General features: G+C 32.3%; 3 protein-coding genes across 5 annotated transcripts; 1 reads left to right on the top strand and 2 right to left on the bottom strand.

The window, feature by feature from the left end:
• Window positions 1–5,414: 5,414 nt before the first annotated feature.
• Window positions 5,415–17,256, top strand: LOC130801706 (cation/H(+) antiporter 18-like). Of its 2 annotated transcripts, XM_057665588.1 has the most exons (4): window positions 5,415–5,577; window positions 13,049–13,301; window positions 14,644–15,645; window positions 15,731–17,256. In XM_057665588.1, exons 2-4 carry the CDS (start codon window positions 13,110–13,112, stop codon window positions 16,937–16,939), a joined length of 2,403 nt encoding a protein of 800 aa, XP_057521571.1. In that variant the 5' UTR covers window positions 5,415–5,577; window positions 13,049–13,109; the 3' UTR covers window positions 16,940–17,256. The 2 variants fall into 2 exon arrangements, with proteins under 2 accessions (XP_057521571.1, XP_057521570.1); XM_057665587.1 differs by lacking the exon at window positions 5,415–5,577 and having other exon boundaries at window positions 12,866–13,301; window positions 15,731–17,255.
• LOC130801708 (uncharacterized) lies at window positions 8,030–11,411 on the bottom strand. Of its 2 annotated transcripts, none has more exons than XM_057665590.1 (2): window positions 10,401–11,411; window positions 8,030–8,483 (listed from the first exon to the last, which is right to left on the bottom strand). In XM_057665590.1, exons 1-2 carry the CDS (start codon window positions 10,579–10,581, stop codon window positions 8,386–8,388), a joined length of 279 nt encoding a protein of 92 aa, XP_057521573.1. In that variant the 5' UTR covers window positions 10,582–11,411; the 3' UTR covers window positions 8,030–8,385. The 2 variants fall into 2 exon arrangements, with proteins under 2 accessions (XP_057521573.1, XP_057521572.1); XM_057665589.1 differs by having other exon boundaries at window positions 8,033–8,483; window positions 10,284–11,410.
• A 1,569-nt stretch (window positions 17,257–18,825) lies between the features above and the next one.
• Window positions 18,826–19,603, bottom strand: LOC130801784 (dirigent protein). The gene has a single exon (XM_057665668.1). The coding sequence runs from the start codon at window positions 19,568–19,570 to the stop codon at window positions 18,992–18,994; it is 579 nt and encodes a 192-aa protein (XP_057521651.1). The 5' UTR covers window positions 19,571–19,603; the 3' UTR covers window positions 18,826–18,991.
• Between the last annotated feature and the right edge of the window lie 192 nt (window positions 19,604–19,795).

Below are 19,795 nucleotides of genomic sequence, written 5' to 3'. Positions count from 1 at the left end.
GTTTTGTAAGTATATAACGATGCAATAATTCTTATATTTTCATAATAATAAACCATTAGAAAAATTATGATGTTTTAATTTCATAGTCTTCTCCCCCTTTGTTTATTGTTATGAATTTGTTGTAGATAATAAATTTAGGAATAAATCAAGAACAAGAGGAATAATAATAATAATAATAACAAGGAGAAGAACGAAAAAAAATCAAAGACAATAAATGCTAAAGAGGGTAAAAGAAATAACATTTACATAATATATTAGTATAATTTATCATACAAAATGCACTAACAAACAAAAGAAAATATGACAAAGAATGGGAAGAGGAAGAAGATGGATTATTTTTGTAATGGTGGTACATTGTCGGTGGAAGGAAGAAGGAGAAGGAAGGTTTTTGATGTAAAGAGTACAGTTGAAAGGATAAGGAGTATGTGGTAAAAAAATTGGGGTAATCCTATTTTATAGAGGGTTATCCCAAATTATACAATATACCGTATTATTTATGTATACTTAAAAGAAATACTTAAAGTAAGAGGTAAATAAAAAAATGCACATGGATATAGATGCAAATACTGCAAATAAAAAAAATGCACATATAAATATACGAGAATAAAAAAATAATACTAACCGTCCATTTAGGCGGTAAAAGAAAAACAATTAACCAGCCATATAGGCGGTTTAAAGAACAAAAGAAATAAATAATACTAACCGTCCATTTAGGCGGTAAAAAAGAAAAAAGTTAACCAGCCATATAGGCGGTATAAAATAAAATAATAACAAAAGCAATAAAGTGTCCTTGTCATCCGTAAAGGTGACGTATTGTCCAATAAATTATTTTATGGGTCATTTAAATTTATCTTGCAACGTTTAGTACTTGTTTCTCCCTCATCATCTTTGGTTCTTTTATTACTTGGTGATGGATTATTTTCAGTTGTTGTTGTTGGGGCATTATTAGTTGGTTGTGTTGATGAATTATTTGTTGGTCGTATCGGTGGAATATTAGTTGGTGGAACCGGTGGATTATTAGTTGGTCGTACATGTGAATTACGAGTTAGTGGTACTGGTGGACCATTAGTGTTATTGGGATTATTATGTCGGAGCTGATTTAAATCAGTCCTTGCTGGGTTTGTAGTGAAGGGTATGGAATTATGCTCAATTATAAAATATAAAAATGTGTTAGAAACACCTTGGATGGTGATGTTGACACCATTTGATTGTTGGTCCATTTGTGGGTACCGATGAAGAAAAATGCTTAATTAGGTTTTAAAAATATTACCTTCTTGATGATTAAGGGTAGAGCTGGTGCTGATAACGTGTTAAAACTTAAAGAGATAAATATATTAATTAGAGAGATAAGGAGAAAGTAGAATGAGTAAAAGTTAGAAGATAGAGATGTTTTTACTCATTGGTGTAGTTTTTACAATGGTGAACTTCCATATTTATAGGCAAGTTCATCCACAATTACATTGAATGCATTAAATACATTAATTACCTTTCACACTATATTCATTAATTACCTTTCACACTATATCTCAACAGAAATTATATTTTCGTAATCCGTTTCCAACACTCTAAAATTTCATACCAAACACCCCCTACTACTATCAGACATCAACATATTAGATGTCTAGGCCCATCTGAATTGAGGTATCCCATGGCCATGACATAGGTTCACGCCTTGACATCCGCCTAGGCCTTTCAGTAAGATGCCCACCAATCACCATACACCTAAAGCCCAAAATTAAATTCCTCTTGGACTTGATACAATAGTTGGCAGCCCATGCTGACCCGGCCCAGCCTGGCCCATGCCCCTGTTTAATTGGAAAGATTGAAAAAAATAAGATAAATAAACAATTTAATTCCGAATATAAGATTCGGGAAAACTTATGTCCCAAAATAAGCTTCCGTACATCCAAGCCTAGCCTCGGGTAAGTCGCTGTTAGTAACAGCGAATGAGGAGAAAAAAAAAAAAAAATTAAAAGGCCCTAAGTCGCTGTTAGTAACAGCGACTTAAAAAAAAAAATTTTTTTTTTTTTTAAATTTTAATAGTACTGAACTTGAAGTCGCTGTATTTTTTTGTTTTTGAAGCAGCTCATTTTTTAACCTTCAAACAGTTATTTAATAGCAGATGAACTAACTATATAAACTTGTTATTATTTGATTAATCTTCCGATGTGGGACTGTTTTCTGAAACACATCAAAATAAATGAAACCAAAAATTAGCTCACGAATAGAGCACCGATGTGGGACTAAGGTACTGAAGAGCACCGGGAGTGGTGAAGAGAAGCTCACGAAGAGCCCTCCTGTTAGGCTCTACATTCTCAACATTACCAAATACAAATGAACTCAAAAATCCAATTCCTACAACCACTTGTCTTCCTTGTTTGGCAACCCTCCATTATTGACAATCAATATGCACTGCTAGCATCAAATGAAGTACAATCAATCCAATCCTTGAGAAAATCTTCTTGCCCCCACATGTCAGGAATCCATACTTGTTCTGCTACTTCTGTTCTATGTCTCTTCAATCTTTCTCTTGGCCCTAAAATTCCTCCATTGATCTCCATTTTTTGTTCTTCTTTCCCACCATCAAAACTTTGATGGGTTTCTATGGTGTTCATGGGTTCTTCAATCTTACTATCAATGGGTTTCTTCTGTGGCTTTTTAGGTATGGTTTGTAGTCATTACTTTAAGCCATTAGTGAACATCATCACTTGGACAAATGTCCACCGTTCATTTCAGTACTTGTATATGAGAAAACATCATACCCAGTTATTTTTTGTTGATTCAAAGTGGGTTTTTGTAAAACATCAATGTTGAGAATGTAGAGCCTAACAGGAGGGCTCTTCGTGAGCTTCTCTTCACCACTCCCGGTGCTCTTCAGTACCTCAGTCCCACATCGGTGCTCTATTCGTGAGCTAATTTTTGGTTTCATTTATTTTGATGTGTTCCAGAAAACAGTCCCACATCGGAAGATTAATCAAATAATAACAAGTTTATATAGTTAGTTCATCTGCTATTAAATAATTGTTTGAAGGTAAAAAAATGAGCTGCTCCAAAAACAAAAAAATACAGCGACTTCAAGTTCAGTACTATTAAAATTTAAAAAAAAAAAAATTTTTTTTAAAATTTTTTTTTTTAAGTCGCTGTTACTAACAGCAACTTAGGGCCTTTTAATTTTTTTTTTTCTTCTCATTCGCTGTTACTAACAGCGACTTACCCGAGGCTAGGCTTGGATGTACGGAAGTTTATTTTGGGACATAAGTTTTCCCGAATCTTATATTCGGAATTAAATTGTTTATTTATCTTATTTTTTTCAATCTTTCGTTTAATTGTAACTAGTGGGAAATTTCTGATTTCAATTTCACCAGGAGCTACCACCAAAGTTATTAGGATTGGGGTTCTACCTAAGTTCGTGGAGGGAGTAGGATCGAAATTGGTAGAATCAGATCATATAATCCTACAAATTTGCATTAATGTGCTTTTGGATTACTGAATATCAATTATGTTTGTTCTTTTTTTATGTTTTAAAGTATAAGTAAAAATTTATTTGACTTCATCTATTAAGTTTTGAAAAAAAAAAACCTTTTTACAATCATTTTTAAACTGCAAATCAAGAAAAACATGAATTTTATAAAGGTATTGATATAATAATTTTAAATTTATATTTATACCTGAATGAAACCTGTATTATACAAAGTATTTTTACGATTGAAACTATACCCATGTGGGATTGGATCATTGGATCGTAGGATCGTAGAATCATGTTATCATCCTACCACCTATATCATTAAGCTAAGTAGGATCGCACTATTCTATCACATTAAGATCCTACCTAAGATTCGGATCGGTCGCCTATTTTTAAATTGTAAGATTGTAGAATTGTAGATCAGAATCGAGATTCTGATAACTATGGCTACGACATTATATGTATATATATAAATCACCAATAGCAAGTACTCCTGGTTCTAATAAAATTGTAAATAAATAATTATTGAAAAAGGTTTTAGCCTCACATTGCAATTCTATTATTACTTACTAGTGGTAAGATGAGCAAAAATAGGGAGAGAGTAAATTGTATTGTAACTTTAGTTCCACTTAAAATAGGAACAAAATAGAAGCCACAAATTTTGATCAAAGCCCAAATTATAAGCTTAACCAAACCTCAGAGATTTATAATGACTATGTGATAAATATTTGATAAGTATTAGTATATTACTATATTTGTCTCATAAAAAGTATTATCATTTTGTTAAAATTACGATACTAATAAGAAAATTCAATCTTTTTTCCTATACTATAACAATATCTGATGAAGGTACTATTGGTTTCGATTATAATTACTACATTTGACTTTTTACGCAATTCAATGCGTTATTTTGATTATTTATATATTGAATTATGCATGTCTAAAAATTATAAAAAGTTAATATGATGAAAGTATGCGATTAGACAATTCAAACAAGATTCCACTTGATTATAAATTTCTTACACATTAGCCGCAATATATAAAATAAACTTGAACGTTGAATAGTTTCAATAATAAAAATATAATGAGTATTTCAAAATAGAGGAAGTATATAGAAGTATTTCAATATTACTTGTTATGCCCCTTTCAATTTGCACTACTTTTCATTTTAGTTTATTATATTAATTTTACATTTTTTTGGGAAATGGTGCCACATCTAAAAACTTAATCTCCTTCTTCATTTGGACCACTTATTTTTATCATTCATTTGTTTTTTTATCTTATTTTTCAATCTAATTTTTCCTTTCACTGATTTAGACCCGAAAAACAATAAATGCCAAATAAGAGGGATAGTGAGAATATCTCTAATACATATTTCTTATTTTGGTATGTACCTTTACTTGTAAATGATTCTATTTTAGATATGATTTCAGGTTCTTTGTAATTGGACTTGGTCTGTGTTAAAATAGTGTGAATTAAGTTTGATGGAATATTTTTTTATTTTTTTACTTAAATTACTTGATTTTACTCTTCAAATGAAATTATACATTATATATGTCTGTCCAAGACTTTTACGTATTTTAATTTCATTCACAAATTAATTATATGTTTTTATTTCTTTTGCGTATTTTTTCGATGCACTTAATTTTTTTATTTTATTATTCAACTACAAACTAAAAGAACATCTTTAATTATGTTGAATTCAAACACATAAATGAGTATATGATTATATTTGATATATTGTTTATTTATAGCTTTTATAAATATACGAGTATACGACTCTTTCATATCCAAATATATACGCTATTTTAGTGATTGTTGTTAGCCAAATGCAATTAACAAAACAAGGAAAAGAAACGAAAAAAAGACTGTCAAAGAGGGGCAAAAAAGTAAAATTACACACTACGAAATTCTATTTAAACTTAAATCTGTTTTCCTCTCGTTTTATTTCTTCAGTGTTGAATTCTTAAATCGATTTACTCTTCCCTCATCCAACACTTTCTCTCTTTATTTTCTCTCAGATTCAATCAATTATTTATTATTCAAAATTACAATTAAGGAAGGTTTATGGATGTTAATAACACAAGTCAGATTGAATCGACTTAAATTTCCAGGTTTATTTTCTCTATCTTTTTTATTTCTTTTATTAAATAAATGTTAGAAATGAAGTTTAGTAATGGTGAATCACCATTGATGTATGATGAATGATGAATGATGGTTGATGATTGAATTTTCACATACAGTAATTTTTTTCTTTTTGATTAATTTTCGCATTTTATATCGTTGAAATTTCAGTACCAAATGTCGCTGGTGTAAGGTAACTTGAAATTTCATTGTGCGACATTTTAATTTTTAATTTTTTTAAACTTTTAAATTTTCTTTTGCGCTGAAAGATTTGTTGATTTTATAACATTTTTTATCTTTATTTTGTATAATAAATTAATAATAATTAGTAAATATGGGAAGTTGGAGAGTCGAGAGAATTCGGCCAATACAAAGGAATGCATCTGTTAATCTCTTGATCATGCATAGAGGAGGCTGCGATTGACGAATCGTGAGTTGCGGAAAAAACAAATAGTAGTAAAGTGTGCTAACCATTACGTGTCGCTTTTAAGGTATTCATAGCCCTATGTATTGAAATTTAAGTATTGATGATATTTGATGATAAATTCAGAAAACTTTTTTTTTTTTTTTTTTGGCATTGAATGTGTTTGGATCTTCTTTACCAAATTATTACTTCCTCCGGTTCATAGTGAGGGGACATTTGAGTTTTACACCAAAATTAAAGAGGGGGTCTTCCTCCTTTTTATAGAGAAAGGGACATTTAAATTTTGCACCAAAATCAAAGAGGGGTGGGAGACCACTTAAAAATAGGTGGAAAACTCTTTTTTTGCATTAATATTAATATGTTATTGTGATGTTATAGTAAGGATAAAAGAGTAAAAAAGAATAAAAAAAAAAGTAAAAATGAGAATTTTTCAGTAAATTGGCTCAATAAAAAAAATATCTGATTCTCTATGAATAGGAGAGAGTATTATTATGTAACATACTAACATATACTCCCTCAAATTCTTTTAAATTGTTCGATTTAGTTTTCTAATATTATTTATCGATCACTCTTAATTTGTATTTTATTCCTAATTAAGACGTCAAACTATAGATAAGTAAAATCTTGTTTGATTTGTCTCTGTAAATTTTATTAATATCAATTTTTATAATTTTTAATTATACACAATTAAAGATATTTAAAATTAAATTAGGACATTAGATAGTGTACTAAAATTAAATGAGACAACTTAAAAAAATTAGAGGGGCTACTTTTTATTTGGTGAGAATTTGACACATACTATAAGATAAAATTGAATTCGAAAATCAAATATTATACTTACATGTCAGACATTCTGGATATATAGTACTTCTATGGATCGAGAACGGAAATGTTACATTTTAATCTGAACTTGTGTTAAATGCATTATCCTAAATTTTTTTGCGGATTTGGCTTTGTTAAATATAATACTATCTCCGATTTTTATTACTTGTATTCAAACTCAATTTAGTATCGTTCTTTATTGTATGATATTTTATATATTGCGGCTATTATACAAGAAAAAAATATTGTAATGTGGGATTTTGTTTTTGATACGTTTAGTCATATATTTTTATAATATCAATTTTTTATAAATTTTAGTTGTGTATAACTCTAAATATAAACAATTGAATAAATCCATTGAAATGCGTAAAAAGGTGTTTGAATGCAAGTAAAACAATCCGAAGAAGTATGTTGTTTGTCAGGTTTTAATTACATTTTAATTTTTATTAAAAATGACAAACAATCTTCGAAAAAAGAATAATACATCTTTTTTAGAGTATAATTTTTTAACTTATAAAATAATATTATTTTTGGTTTTTTTAACCTATGCACTAGGTGTATAGTTTAGACAATAAAACTCGTAACTATTTGAAATTTTATTTAAAATATTTTTTAAAATATTATTATGTTATCTATTTTAAAAGATATATTCTATTAAATTTAATTATCAAATTTATTGTCAAAATTTATACAATAGAATAGTATTTTATTATAGGTTTTCTTGTCATTAAATATGGCCGATAGAAAAAAGTCAAAGACGGAAAATATTGGATAGAGATAAATGGGCTCTCCCAAGATGATTGATGGTAAAGGATTTGATAAATGGAAGTATAATAATCATCAGATTTAGAAAATAGAAAAAAAAAATGGTAAGTCAATTTATTTTATTATATATATATATATATATATATATATATATATATATATATATATATATTATATAAGGGAGAGCTAAATGAAATTTGATTTTAAGATTTTTTATAAGAAAAATGATATTTATTTGAACCGAAAACATTAGACATTGCACGACCACCTTCATAATATGGAAATAATAAATTCTATATTTTGGTATATACTAGTTACAGTTAGATTTTAATCAGGATTTCAACTTACTAATCTAGACATATTTCTAAGGAACCTGAGTAGGAAATGAGTTGGATTTTTAAGTAGTTTCTTATTTTACAGCACATAAAGAATATTCTAGATATAGTAAGTGAGGTCAAACAAATACTCCCTTCAAATCAATTTAGTTTTCCCATTTGCTTGGACACGGTTATTAAGGGTGGTGTGGGGTCTATTAAAAAGGTGGTAGTTGAGTATTTTTAAGTGATTGGATTAATTATTAATGATTTTCTCTTTTTGCTTAATAAAGTAGATAGAATTGAATTTTAGAGGGAAAATTGGGTTTCACATTTCCAATAGAATTCATAGACATTAATACGTTTCCGAGATTGTTATAATTAACAAACCATTAACCTACTTAATTTAAATTACAAAAAATTACATCAAATAAATTACAAAAACCATCAAAATCATAAAATAAACTAAGTCTTCAATTCTTCCTTGATTTCTTCAACGCTTTTTGAATGACAACTGAAAACGAGCAACCCTCTCGCCACATGCGCATGCGGATGTTAAATCTTTCGTTGACTTCAGATTTTTAAAAAAAAAAAACAAACACGATATGCATTTAGTGTTCAAAATTAATTAAATAGCTACAAAAAATCTAAAGGTTTTGATTTTGAAAAGGGAGCCATCAATGAAACTAGAATCCACATAAACCCACCAATTATCAACAGACAGAGGAGCCAAGTAACATTACAGGAAGCACATCAGTGAGATCCGAAGACTTCAAACCCAAACTTTTAGATTGGCGCCAACTCAAAAAAAAAAAAACCCGTCAATCATCAAAAGTCAAAGGAGCCGAGTAACATGAAGCACATCAGTGAGATCCAAAGACTTCAAACCCAAAATTTTAGATGGGCGCCAACTTTAAAAAAAAAATAGCGCCAATATAACACCTCAAAACACCAAGATCATTGCATCTATATAATAAAAGCATTAAATAAAGAAGTCATCAACTCAAATTAATTTCCACCAACCAACATTGAAGTACAACCATGGTTAAAAAAACAGAGCTAGATCATTTTTGTAGGAGTCAAACAATGCATGAGCTTTTATTATCACTAAACATTAAAGGGAAGCCAGCACAAGGGGTCATCAATGAAATTGCCAAGAAGTACGATGTGCATAGAAGGATAGTAGGAAGGATATGGAGACAGATTCGGGATCAAAAAAAGAATAATCAAGGATACAACAAACATTTTATCCGACTCCAGATGAAATAGAGCCACATAGAGAAATCCAATCTAAAAGATTTGTGCCCAAGGTCATGTTTATGTGTGCCGTTGCAAGACTAATCTTTTCTAGTGAAGGTGAGATGATTTTTGATGGAAAGATAGGCATATTTCCTTTTACACATGAAGTGGCAGCACAAAGAAGTTCAAAAAACAGGAAGAGAGGAGAGCCAGAGACCAAACCAATACAATCAATCACTAAAGTACACACAAGAGATATGATTGTGCACAAGATACTACCAACAATTAGAAGTAAATGGCCACCACATTTAAGCAAAACGATATTCATTCAAGAGGACAATGCTAAGCCACACATTTTAGATGATGATGTAGTGTTTAGAGAGGTGGCAACACTTGATGGATTTAGCTTCCACTTAGTGCAACAACCTCCTAACTCCTCAGATATGAATGTGCTTGACTTAGGGTTCTTTAGGTCAATACAATCGTTACAGCATCAAAAATCAGCATACAACTATGCACAGTTAGTAAAGGCAGTGAGTGCAGCATTTGACAATCTACATCCAAATGCATTGAAGTATGTATGGATCACACTACAAGCATGTAAAGTTGAGGTTATTAAGAACCTAGGTGGTATAGATTATGACATTCTACACATGAACAAATCATAATTTGCAAGGGAAGGGAGACTGGGGGTACAAAAGGAAATTATTTACGAGGCAATACGTTATCTGGACACAAAGGTGGATGAAACTACATTTGAGGTCATTTTATTTTACTTGGGGATCAAAAATGAACCATTTTTCCGTCAACATCATTTACCAACAGCATCCACAGAACCAACAGCAACACCACACAGAACAGCAACCACAGAGCCAACAGCAACACCACAAACAATAATATCAGCAGAAGCAAGAAATGCAACAGATATTCCAGCAACAATAGGTGAATTATGAACTGAAAACCTTAGATTGGTGGCACAATAGGTGGATTTAGGGATTTTGTAGCTATAATCAACTGTTTACCAAAAAAAAATCATAGGGCGACAAAAACAGAACACCAACATAGACATGCATACCATAAAAACCACATAAACAAAATCATCATTAGTCATAGAGGAAAGATGTATCCATACGAGAAAATGGGCCTTGAACATCAAAATCAGACACCAAATCATCATCATCCATTGATTCTTCATCTGAGGAGGGAAACAAGTTCTCAATGTATACATCTAGTTGTAAATCAAACATACCCTGCATTTCTTCATCTTTAGAAGTTATACTTCTTCCCCAGTTAGGATCCATTTCAACAGAAGTCATAGGAGACGGAGGTAGGCGATTGTAGAAGTCGAACCATGGGTTAGGAGTTCCAATCGTAGGATCACTTTCTTGTGATGATGACAGCCAAGAAAGACAAGAGCTTAGTGACGCCATGTTCGAAAAACCTAGAAAAGTAAAGAACAAACCCAGATCTTAAAAACCCCTAAAATTATTAGGATTTCAAACGAACATCAGTAAAACGAGAAGAGAGAGGGGAAGGAAGATGGTGGAAAAAAAAATGAAGATGAAGATGATAAAAGTTAAACAGTAAGAATGAGGATGAAGATGAAGATCATTGAAGAAGATGAAGATGAGGGAGGACGTTGAAGATGAAGATGAGAGAGGGAGAGTAAGGGTTTCAGTTATTGGTATTAAAAAGGGTGGGAATGATTAAGATTATTAGTGAAGGGTTATTTAATTAATTAGTATGGGTAAGTAGGGTATACGGGGGTATATTTGTAATTACGTGTGTGAACTAAGGGTATTTAGGTAAGAAAAAGATTGACAAAAAAAGAAATGTGACAATTGATATGAATTTGCCAAATAAGGAAATGTGACAACTAAATTGGTTCAGAGAGAGTATTTTATAGTAGTACTTCTATAAGGAACACGACAGCTGACGAGTGGTTTTTGAAGGATTGATCTTTCATTTTAGGTGGAATGTTTAGTATTGTATTTGTAGTGGTATAGACTGCATCCACCATTTTGATTGAAGGATTGTTATATAAGTAGCATGATAGAATATATAATAAAATGATATTTGATGGAAAAGTGAGAGAAATGTAATGTTGAAATGAATAGTAAGTTAAATGTATAGATGAGAATCAACTAAAAAGTGTGAATCATGGTCCAATATAAAAATAAAGTAAATTTGGTGGGATGATTAAAATGACAAGTTGGGCAAATTTGATGGAACCTTAGGTTGGGAGTATGTGTAGTTGATGGAGAATTGGAGAACTAGATCACGAGTTTGAAATTGCAACCGTGTTAATTTTCTTTGTAGTTGACTCATAATAAATTAAAATAAAAAGAAATAGGGCGTGGATGATGATGCAATGTATTTGGCACTTGCTTTCCCTCACAAAAGCTTATTCAATTCTTATAAGAAGTATACTCCTATGGGTGTATTTATTTGACTACAGATAGTTGTTTTGTTGCTCATGCTAGCCTTGCCAATGGCGAGGGAACCTTGACTTAACTCCAAATTTGCCTTCTGGATGGCTTGATACTGGTTAGGGTGATTCCGAGTATGTGTAAGGTGTCCAATCGTATAGAGCTCCTAAATTAAGAGGCCTCAATTACTAATCGACATTTTGTTTACACTACCTTTTGACTTGGTCTATTTACTTATTTTTAGGCCCCAAATTTATGAAAAAATATAAAGTAGATATGGCCTTCAAAATTAATGTATTTTTACTCCGTCCCTAAGTGGTTTGCTAATCAAAATAAGTTCGGGCTTGTATGGCCCTAACTTGGTTTGCACTTAAACAAGCCAAACAGGGGCGGATTGGGTTCAAATACGCAAGTTTATAATGGGATGAATTTCAGCATTTTCAATTGATTTTTGGATTATAATACATGGCTATGTTACTAAGACTCGTATGTCTTTGTTCGACACGGATATGTACCTAAGTGGCTAATTGGGTATTTAATGTAAAAAAATCCTTAGTTTTCGATCCAAATCGAAGTTTTTAAGTGTTTTTATTTGTGTTCGAATGTCAAGGGTCCTATACGAGTTCTTGAGGTGAAGTGAAGACTCGGACAGCAGAGCCATGGAATTGTTCTTAATAATGCATCTAGATAATCCAATTATAAAAAAATCTATATTATCAATGTCAATGTCTTAATCCAAAAGATTGGGATTAGCTACATGTGTTGGAAAAATAACCCATATCGAAAAATTATAGAGAGAGAGGTTGATTAAGATATATACTTGATGGGTTACTCTTCCAGTCCTCCTAATACCAATTGGTTTTGGGAAGGAACTCCATCGGGTTTGTATGTAGACAATCCTCCTTTTATGTGAGTCTTGTAGTGTACAAGCCTGATAACAAATTTATCAACATGGACTAATAAATCATTTTCATCATTCATTTAGATTTTCTACCATCTCTATCCTATATTAAAGATTAATTTGAATATTTGATTTTATTTTTTTTTATTTTGCTTACAGTTTTATGAATGCATTACATGAAAAAAATCCTAGAAGCTAAGATTCAGTCACAGGGAAAATGAGTTTTATTGCTAGTGGTAAAAAAAGTAAAGATAACTAGATAAGAGAAGACAGTTTTAAATTGTTGGCTGTGATCACATGATCTTAGCTTGTATTGAACTTTTAGGACAAGATTTTTTTATAGAAAAAAAACCTTAAGAGAAGAAGAGTCATTAACTACCTTTTCTTGCATTAACAACTATTATCTGTTTTCTCGTGCTTAATATTGCTTTGAAGTTTTTCTTTCCACATTTTATGGAACTCTTTAAGCTTATATAAACCAAGTATTCAAAGCATTAATAATAGTTCATTGTATTTGAAATTGTACATAAACATTCTGGGTGACCAACTATTTCTTCCTATAAACAGGGCATTAAAGAGGATCTTTGCTATTTTCTGTTATCTCCTCTGATCATAATTCTGTCTCAAAATGGCTACCAATGGCACTACTTGTCCAAAGCCAATGGCGGCTACCTCCACCGGTGTTTTCCAAGGAGAGAACCCTCTTGATTTCGCCCTGCCTCTTGTCATCGTACAAATAATCCTGGTTATTGTTCTTACTCGTACCTTGGCCTTCTTGCTTAAACCTTTGAGGCAGCCTCGTGTGATCGCAGAGATTATTGTAAGTATTTCTTTTCTGTTATTTATTTCTAATAATAATTATAAGATGTTTGTTGATGAGTAGTTAGCACCTAACAGTATTTCTGAACTTCTGATTTGCTGCCTAATGTGAAATGGAAAACCTTGTGTATGTATGAAACGGGATTTTTGTTGATTATAGTCTATAGAACGTGGTTAGTCGCTCCAAAACTCGTTCATAAAGAATCGTTTTGAGTATTTTTGTGCATCTTACACAATACGTACTAGGAAAACATGTTCTGTTTGTTATGCACTTGTCTAACATAGGATTTATAGATTTAAGGTCTAGAACTTAGTACAATGCTCTTCACATCATAACCTTAATTCATGACTTCAGCTAGACGTTGGTGCCTTTTGTGAAATTTGGCCCACTTTGCTTTTTTGTCAGTCTCATCAGATTTGTTTCATTTATATTTTTGGTCATGACCCACATTTTATCTTTAATTTTTATCCACACATTCAACTTATCTTTTCATCTCATCCATCCATCTTTCCCACTACCCTAAAAGATTTGTTTTTGCCGTATATTTCTTGATTTCCCTAATAAATGACTATGGAGCAAAATGGTGGGACAAAAGTAATAATGAAGAATCTATTGCTTTTCCATAAGTGACGGCTAATATTGAATCCTTATAAGTGTTTGATTGTAAAAGCCTTAGGTTGTACTATTTCCAAGATTCCACTGAAGTGTCTTCCTAAGAATATTTTCATCCTAGCATTTGGCAGTATTAAAACAAGCCTTGGAAAGTTGAAAGACAAACTTGATCAATTATAGGGAGTGGCTTTAGAGTGACAACTGTTCAATTAACCTTTTAATGAAGTACTAATATACTATCCTATTAGAATACTGCATGCCGTAAGATTCTTTGCAGAAAGCAGGCTCCTTTGCTTATATATGCTTAAGGTCAACTTGTTTTTTGTAAAGTTTTCTGAAAACATAAGTTAGACGATAAATTTTATACTTTATTCTTCTACATGCTAGTGTTTGTATATTAATTTTGAAATAAGTTAAAAAAAATGAGAATTATAATATGAGTTATAAAGTACGCACATCATCTTTAATTCATCGATTAAATCATCCAAACATTATCAAATAGGAGTAATATGTTGACATTAGGATGATCGTTTTTAAATGAGGTAACTTCAACTGAATCTGAATATTTTGAACTGTCTTATTACGATTATTCTGATTGTTGCCATGATGAATGAAGATTTATTGTTCTTTACTGCGAAATTGTATGATTGTGATCTTGAATGTTTACGTGAAGTATGTATCTAAAAATGTTAGTGGAGACTTCAATGTTGTGCATCTTTTGGTTTAACAGGGAGGGGTGCTACTAGGCCCATCTGCCTTTGGTCGTAGCAAGTCGTTCCTTCAGACAATATTCCCACCCAAGAGCCTTCCGGTATTGGACACACTAGCCAACCTTGGCCTCATATTCTTCCTGTTCTTAGTAGGTCTAGAATTGGATCCAAAAGCATTACGTCGGACAGGGAAGAAAGCAATGAGTATTGCTCTTGCAGGAATTTGTTTGCCATTTGCTATGGGAATCGGTTCATCTTTTGTTCTTCAGGCAACCATTTCAAAAGGTGTTAGCCAAGCTCCCTTCATTGTGTTCATGGGGGTTGCCCTCTCTATCACCGCTTTTCCTGTCCTAGCTCGTATCTTAGCAGAGCTCAAGCTTCTTACAACTGATGTGGGTCGTATGGCCATGTCAGCTGCTGCAGTTAATGATGTGGCGGCCTGGATTCTCCTCGCTCTAGCTATAGCGCTCTCCGGGACTGACACATCACCTTTGATTTCCTTGTGGGTGTTCCTGTGTGGTGCAGCTTTCGTTGGTTTGTGTATTCTGGTTGTCCCTCGTGTCTTTAAGTGGATGACTCGACATTGTTCTGACGGTGAGCCAGTGGAGGAAATTTACATTTGTGCTACTTTAGCTGCAGTTTTGGCAGCCGGGTTTGTGACCGATACTATTGGAATCCATGCCCTTTTTGGAGCATTTGTTCTTGGAATTTTAGCCCCAAAGGATGGGCCATTTGCCGGTGCCTTGGTAGAAAAGGTCGAGGATCTGGTGTCCGGCCTCCTTCTTCCTTTGTACTTCGCTTCTAGTGGCCTTAAAACAAACGTTGCCACCATTCAAGGGGCTCAGTCATGGGGGCTTCTACTTCTTGTTATACTAACTGCCTGTTTTGGCAAGGTTGTCGGAACTGTTGTAGTTTCTCGCTTCTGTAAAGTGCCTCTTGATGAGTCGATTGCTCTTGGGGTTCTAATGAACAGCAAAGGTTTAGTTGAGCTAATTGTCCTGAATATTGGTAAAGATCGAAAGGTAATAAAAATTATAACTTAGTCGTTTTATTCGCATGTTCTAATTTTGATTAATCTCTAATTAACTTTTGGTTAATCTTTCATAGGTGCTAAATGATCAAACTTTTGCAATTATGGTTCTAATGGCCTTAGTCACCACATTTATGACAACGCCAATTGTTATGGCGGTGTATAAGCCAGCAAAGAAAGGGCGCACATATAAGATAAGGACAGTGCAAAGAAAAGATCCAAGCTCTCAACTTCGAATCATGGCTTGCTTCCATAGTGGAAGGAACATCCCCACAATGATCAACCTAATTGAGGCTACTCGGGGAATAAAGAAGCGAGAAGGGCTGGCAGTTTACGCAATGCATCTCATGGAACTCTCTGAAAGGTCTTCTGCAATTCGAATGGTCCATAAAGCTCGAAACAATGGACTTCCTTTTTGGAATAAGACGATGCAATCAGATTCAGACCAAGTTGTGGTGGCCTTTGAGGCGTATGGGCAGCTCAGTCATGTCCAAATCAGACCCATGACTGCAATATCTCATTTTTCTAACATGCATGAGGATATATGTGCTAGTGCTGAGAGCAAAAGGGCTGCTCTTATTATTCTCCCCTTCCACAAACACCAGAAGATCGACGGGTCATTAGAAACTACAAGGCACGAATACAGAGTCATCAACAAGAAAGTTCTACAAAATGCTTCTTGCTCGGTTGGTATTCTAGTAGACCGAGGGCTTGGTGGATCCTCACAAGTGTCAGCTAGCAATGTCGACTCTACCATCACCGTGTTTTTCTTTGGTGGGCCTGATGATCGTGAGGCATTGGCTCTTGGTCAACGGATGTCTGAACATCCGGGGATCACCCTAATTGTGGTTCATTTTAAAGCTGATCCAAACATGGAAGGAAGGGAACTTGTGGCTATTGATATGAATAGCCCTAGCCCCGGAGACTCAAAAACAACAGACAAGGAGATCATTGATGCTATTACCCAAAAGGTGACAAAGGACGGGTCAATTAAGTACGAGGAAAGAGTAGTGAAAACAAGTTCCGAAACTATTCAAATAGTTAAGGAATTTAGCCGTTGTAATATGGTTTTGGTTGGACGATCACCTGAAGGTATGGTAGCTGCTAATTTCGGTCTTAATGTAGTGACCGAGTTTCCTGAATTAGGACCAGTTGGCGGGTTTTTAATCTCTCAAGAGGTCTCAACAAATGCTTCGGTCTTAGTTCTTCATCAATACGGTGGTGGTTTAAGGCCAGTGTCACTAGAAGAGGAAGAGGCATCAACTGACGGGACTGAAACTGATTGATAGAGTTTAGTCGAATAACTTTTTACTTAAGAACACATTCGTTTGCTTGGTGTCTTTTCTTTAATACAGAAAAGTAGAAAAAAAATATGTAGATAAAATTAGCCATTCTGCTAAGTTATCAAGATTGGCTTATATGAAAATCTCCTAAACTTTAAGGCATTTCTGTATAAGAATGGGTAAGTCACTAAGCTGAAGTTAAGCTTGGGCTTTTCACAAGATTTAGTTGTGGCAACATATGTTTTGCTCGGAATAGTAAATAATGTTCTTCAATGCCTCATATTACATTTTCCTCATTCTTGAATCAAATTAGTATTAATATTTTCTATCATGCTTTACTAAAGAAATAAATTCACATATGTGGGGGAACAAATTTTATGGGCCTGCCTTTCTATGTAAGAAAATTTGAAATGATTAAGATAAATTAACAACAAAATGAATGAAATAAGATAACTTTCAACTTATTTTCAAAAGTAAGCGTGCAATTTTTAAATCTGTAATTTAGGGTTGTTCGCAGTTAATAATTGTGAACAGGTCAAAAAAAAAAAACTAAATGTACTAACTGGGAACAGCTTTGACTTTTTTGACCTGTTCGAACAGCATGCTCAATAAATACGCACAAGTCAAAAAAAAGTGAAGTAGCTGTTCGCAGTTAACAGGTCAAAAAAAAAAATCAAAGCTGTTCGTAGTTAGTAACTGGGAACAACTTGTTTGTTTTTTTTACCTGTTCGCAGTTATCAACTGCGAATAGCCCCAAACCAAAGGTTTGAGAATTGCACGCTTACTTTTGAAAATAAGTTAAAACTTATCTTATTTCGTTCATTTTATTGATTATTTATCTTATTCATTTCAAATTTTCTCTATGTAAAGAGTCATTAGATTTAGATTAAGAAAGAAAGAATATTTTTGAGGATTGAAAATTTATGACACTTGATATGTTTGCATTATCTTTGTTCTAACTCTGTTACAAAATACTTAGACCAAATACATTTTTCGCAATTCAATACGTTTTTCGGATCGTTTATATCTAGAATTATACATAATTAAAAATTATAAAAAAAATTAATGTTATGAAAATATGCGATGAGACGAATAAAACAAGATCTAACATGACTATGGTTTTTTCTTGTATAGTAGCCAAAATATATAACTTACCATAGAATAATAAATAGTGTAAAAATTAGTTTGGTGCAAGTAATATGAAACAGAGGAGGTACCAAATTATTGTCATACAACATTTTTTACCATCTCTGTTTGTTCTTACTTGCAACTCTCCTCAAAGCATGCAAGCATGTCGATGCAATTTAAACTGATAAATATATTCTTAGTGAAGCAAACTTTCTGTGATATGACCTCAAACAAAAAACTTATATTCTTATAGCAATTTGTGATAAATATGTTATGTAACTATTATTTTAGATCATTAATGATATATGAGATCCTCGGTAAATATTTCCAATAATTAGAAGTGGTTGGCTGTGACAAAAAATAGAGTCATAACTAAATATTTCTTGAAAAAAAATGAATGTAGGAAATTTGATGCACGAATAATAATACTCCATTCTATTCATCTTAATTCTTAAGTATCCTATTTACTTTATGCACTCTATTCAATGCACGTATTCAATCCTTAATATATCGAGTTATGTATAATTAAAAATTATAAAAAATTGATATTAATAATCTTTACATCAAATCGAATCAAATAAGATCTCACGTGACTATGTTTTAACTTATAGATTAATAATAAAATGCAATTTAAGGGTGATAAATAAATAGTATCTCAAAAATAAATGGGAAAAATAAGATGAATAAGAGGGAGTACATTTTAACACTTAATGTCATTAAATGATTTCTTTTAAAACTTACACTTAAGCATAATTTGGTAGGCCGAGTCTGATTCACACATAACTTGACAAGTCCTTTCACTATAATTCATCATTATTCAAAATCAAAAATTATAAATTTTTGACTTTATCATCAATAAACACATAAAAAGCGAGACAAAATCTTTAAAAAAAAAAAACAAATAATATGATCAAAACCCGAAAAAAATTACCAACATTCAAAGAGCTTAATATCAACACGAAGTCTAAAATAAACATCGCCTTCAAAAGCATCAGTCATCAAAGTAGCAATACCTCTAGCCATAAAAAAATCACCAGTTCCTCCAATAATAGAAATATCCCTAGTTTTATTCATTAAAGGATCAGCCCCAGCAAAGTTCAAAGACCCTTTATTTTGAGTAGAATTAAACACAAAAGAAAACCCTAACCAAGCAGTAAATACATCTTTCTTGTCATACACGTAAAACCCTTGTGCACGTCCAATAGGATCTGAATGAAAATCATTAGTAATAGTTATCGGATCGTCGAAAATTATGAGATCTCCAAAATGACTTTGCCCTGCTATAATGGTTGTGTTAGCCCATGCAGGAGCTCCTACAATGGCTGAAGTCGCGTTTTTCGAATTTTTGCCGTTGTAGAGTACGTCATGGAAATAGAATACCATGGTCTTGCATGGGATTCTAGGGTTTTTTGCGTGCTTTTTGGTGTGTTTTTGAGCATATGAGTGATTTGGTGATGAAAGGAGTAAGAAGAACAAAAAGGAAAATGTGAGAAAATTTTGGGACATTTTTTTAGATGTAATAAAATGCAAGTACTAGCATAAGGTGTGGAGCATCATAGGAAGACATGGTTATATATATAGAAAGGGGTTAATACAAATCATTAGCTATTCAATCTATAAATGAGACGCATTTTATGGCGAGACCGTTTCATATAAGAATTTGTAATAGAAGTATATTATATATATTCATCCCATCTCATCAAGTTTGTTACAACCCCTTTTGGGTGTGAT

Source organism: Amaranthus tricolor, chromosome 15 (genome assembly GCF_026212465.1).
Source record: "Amaranthus tricolor cultivar Red isolate AtriRed21 chromosome 15, ASM2621246v1, whole genome shotgun sequence".
NCBI lineage: Eukaryota > Viridiplantae > Streptophyta > Magnoliopsida > Caryophyllales > Amaranthaceae > Amaranthus > Amaranthus tricolor.
This window is presented reverse-complemented; position numbering and strand designations above follow the sequence as displayed.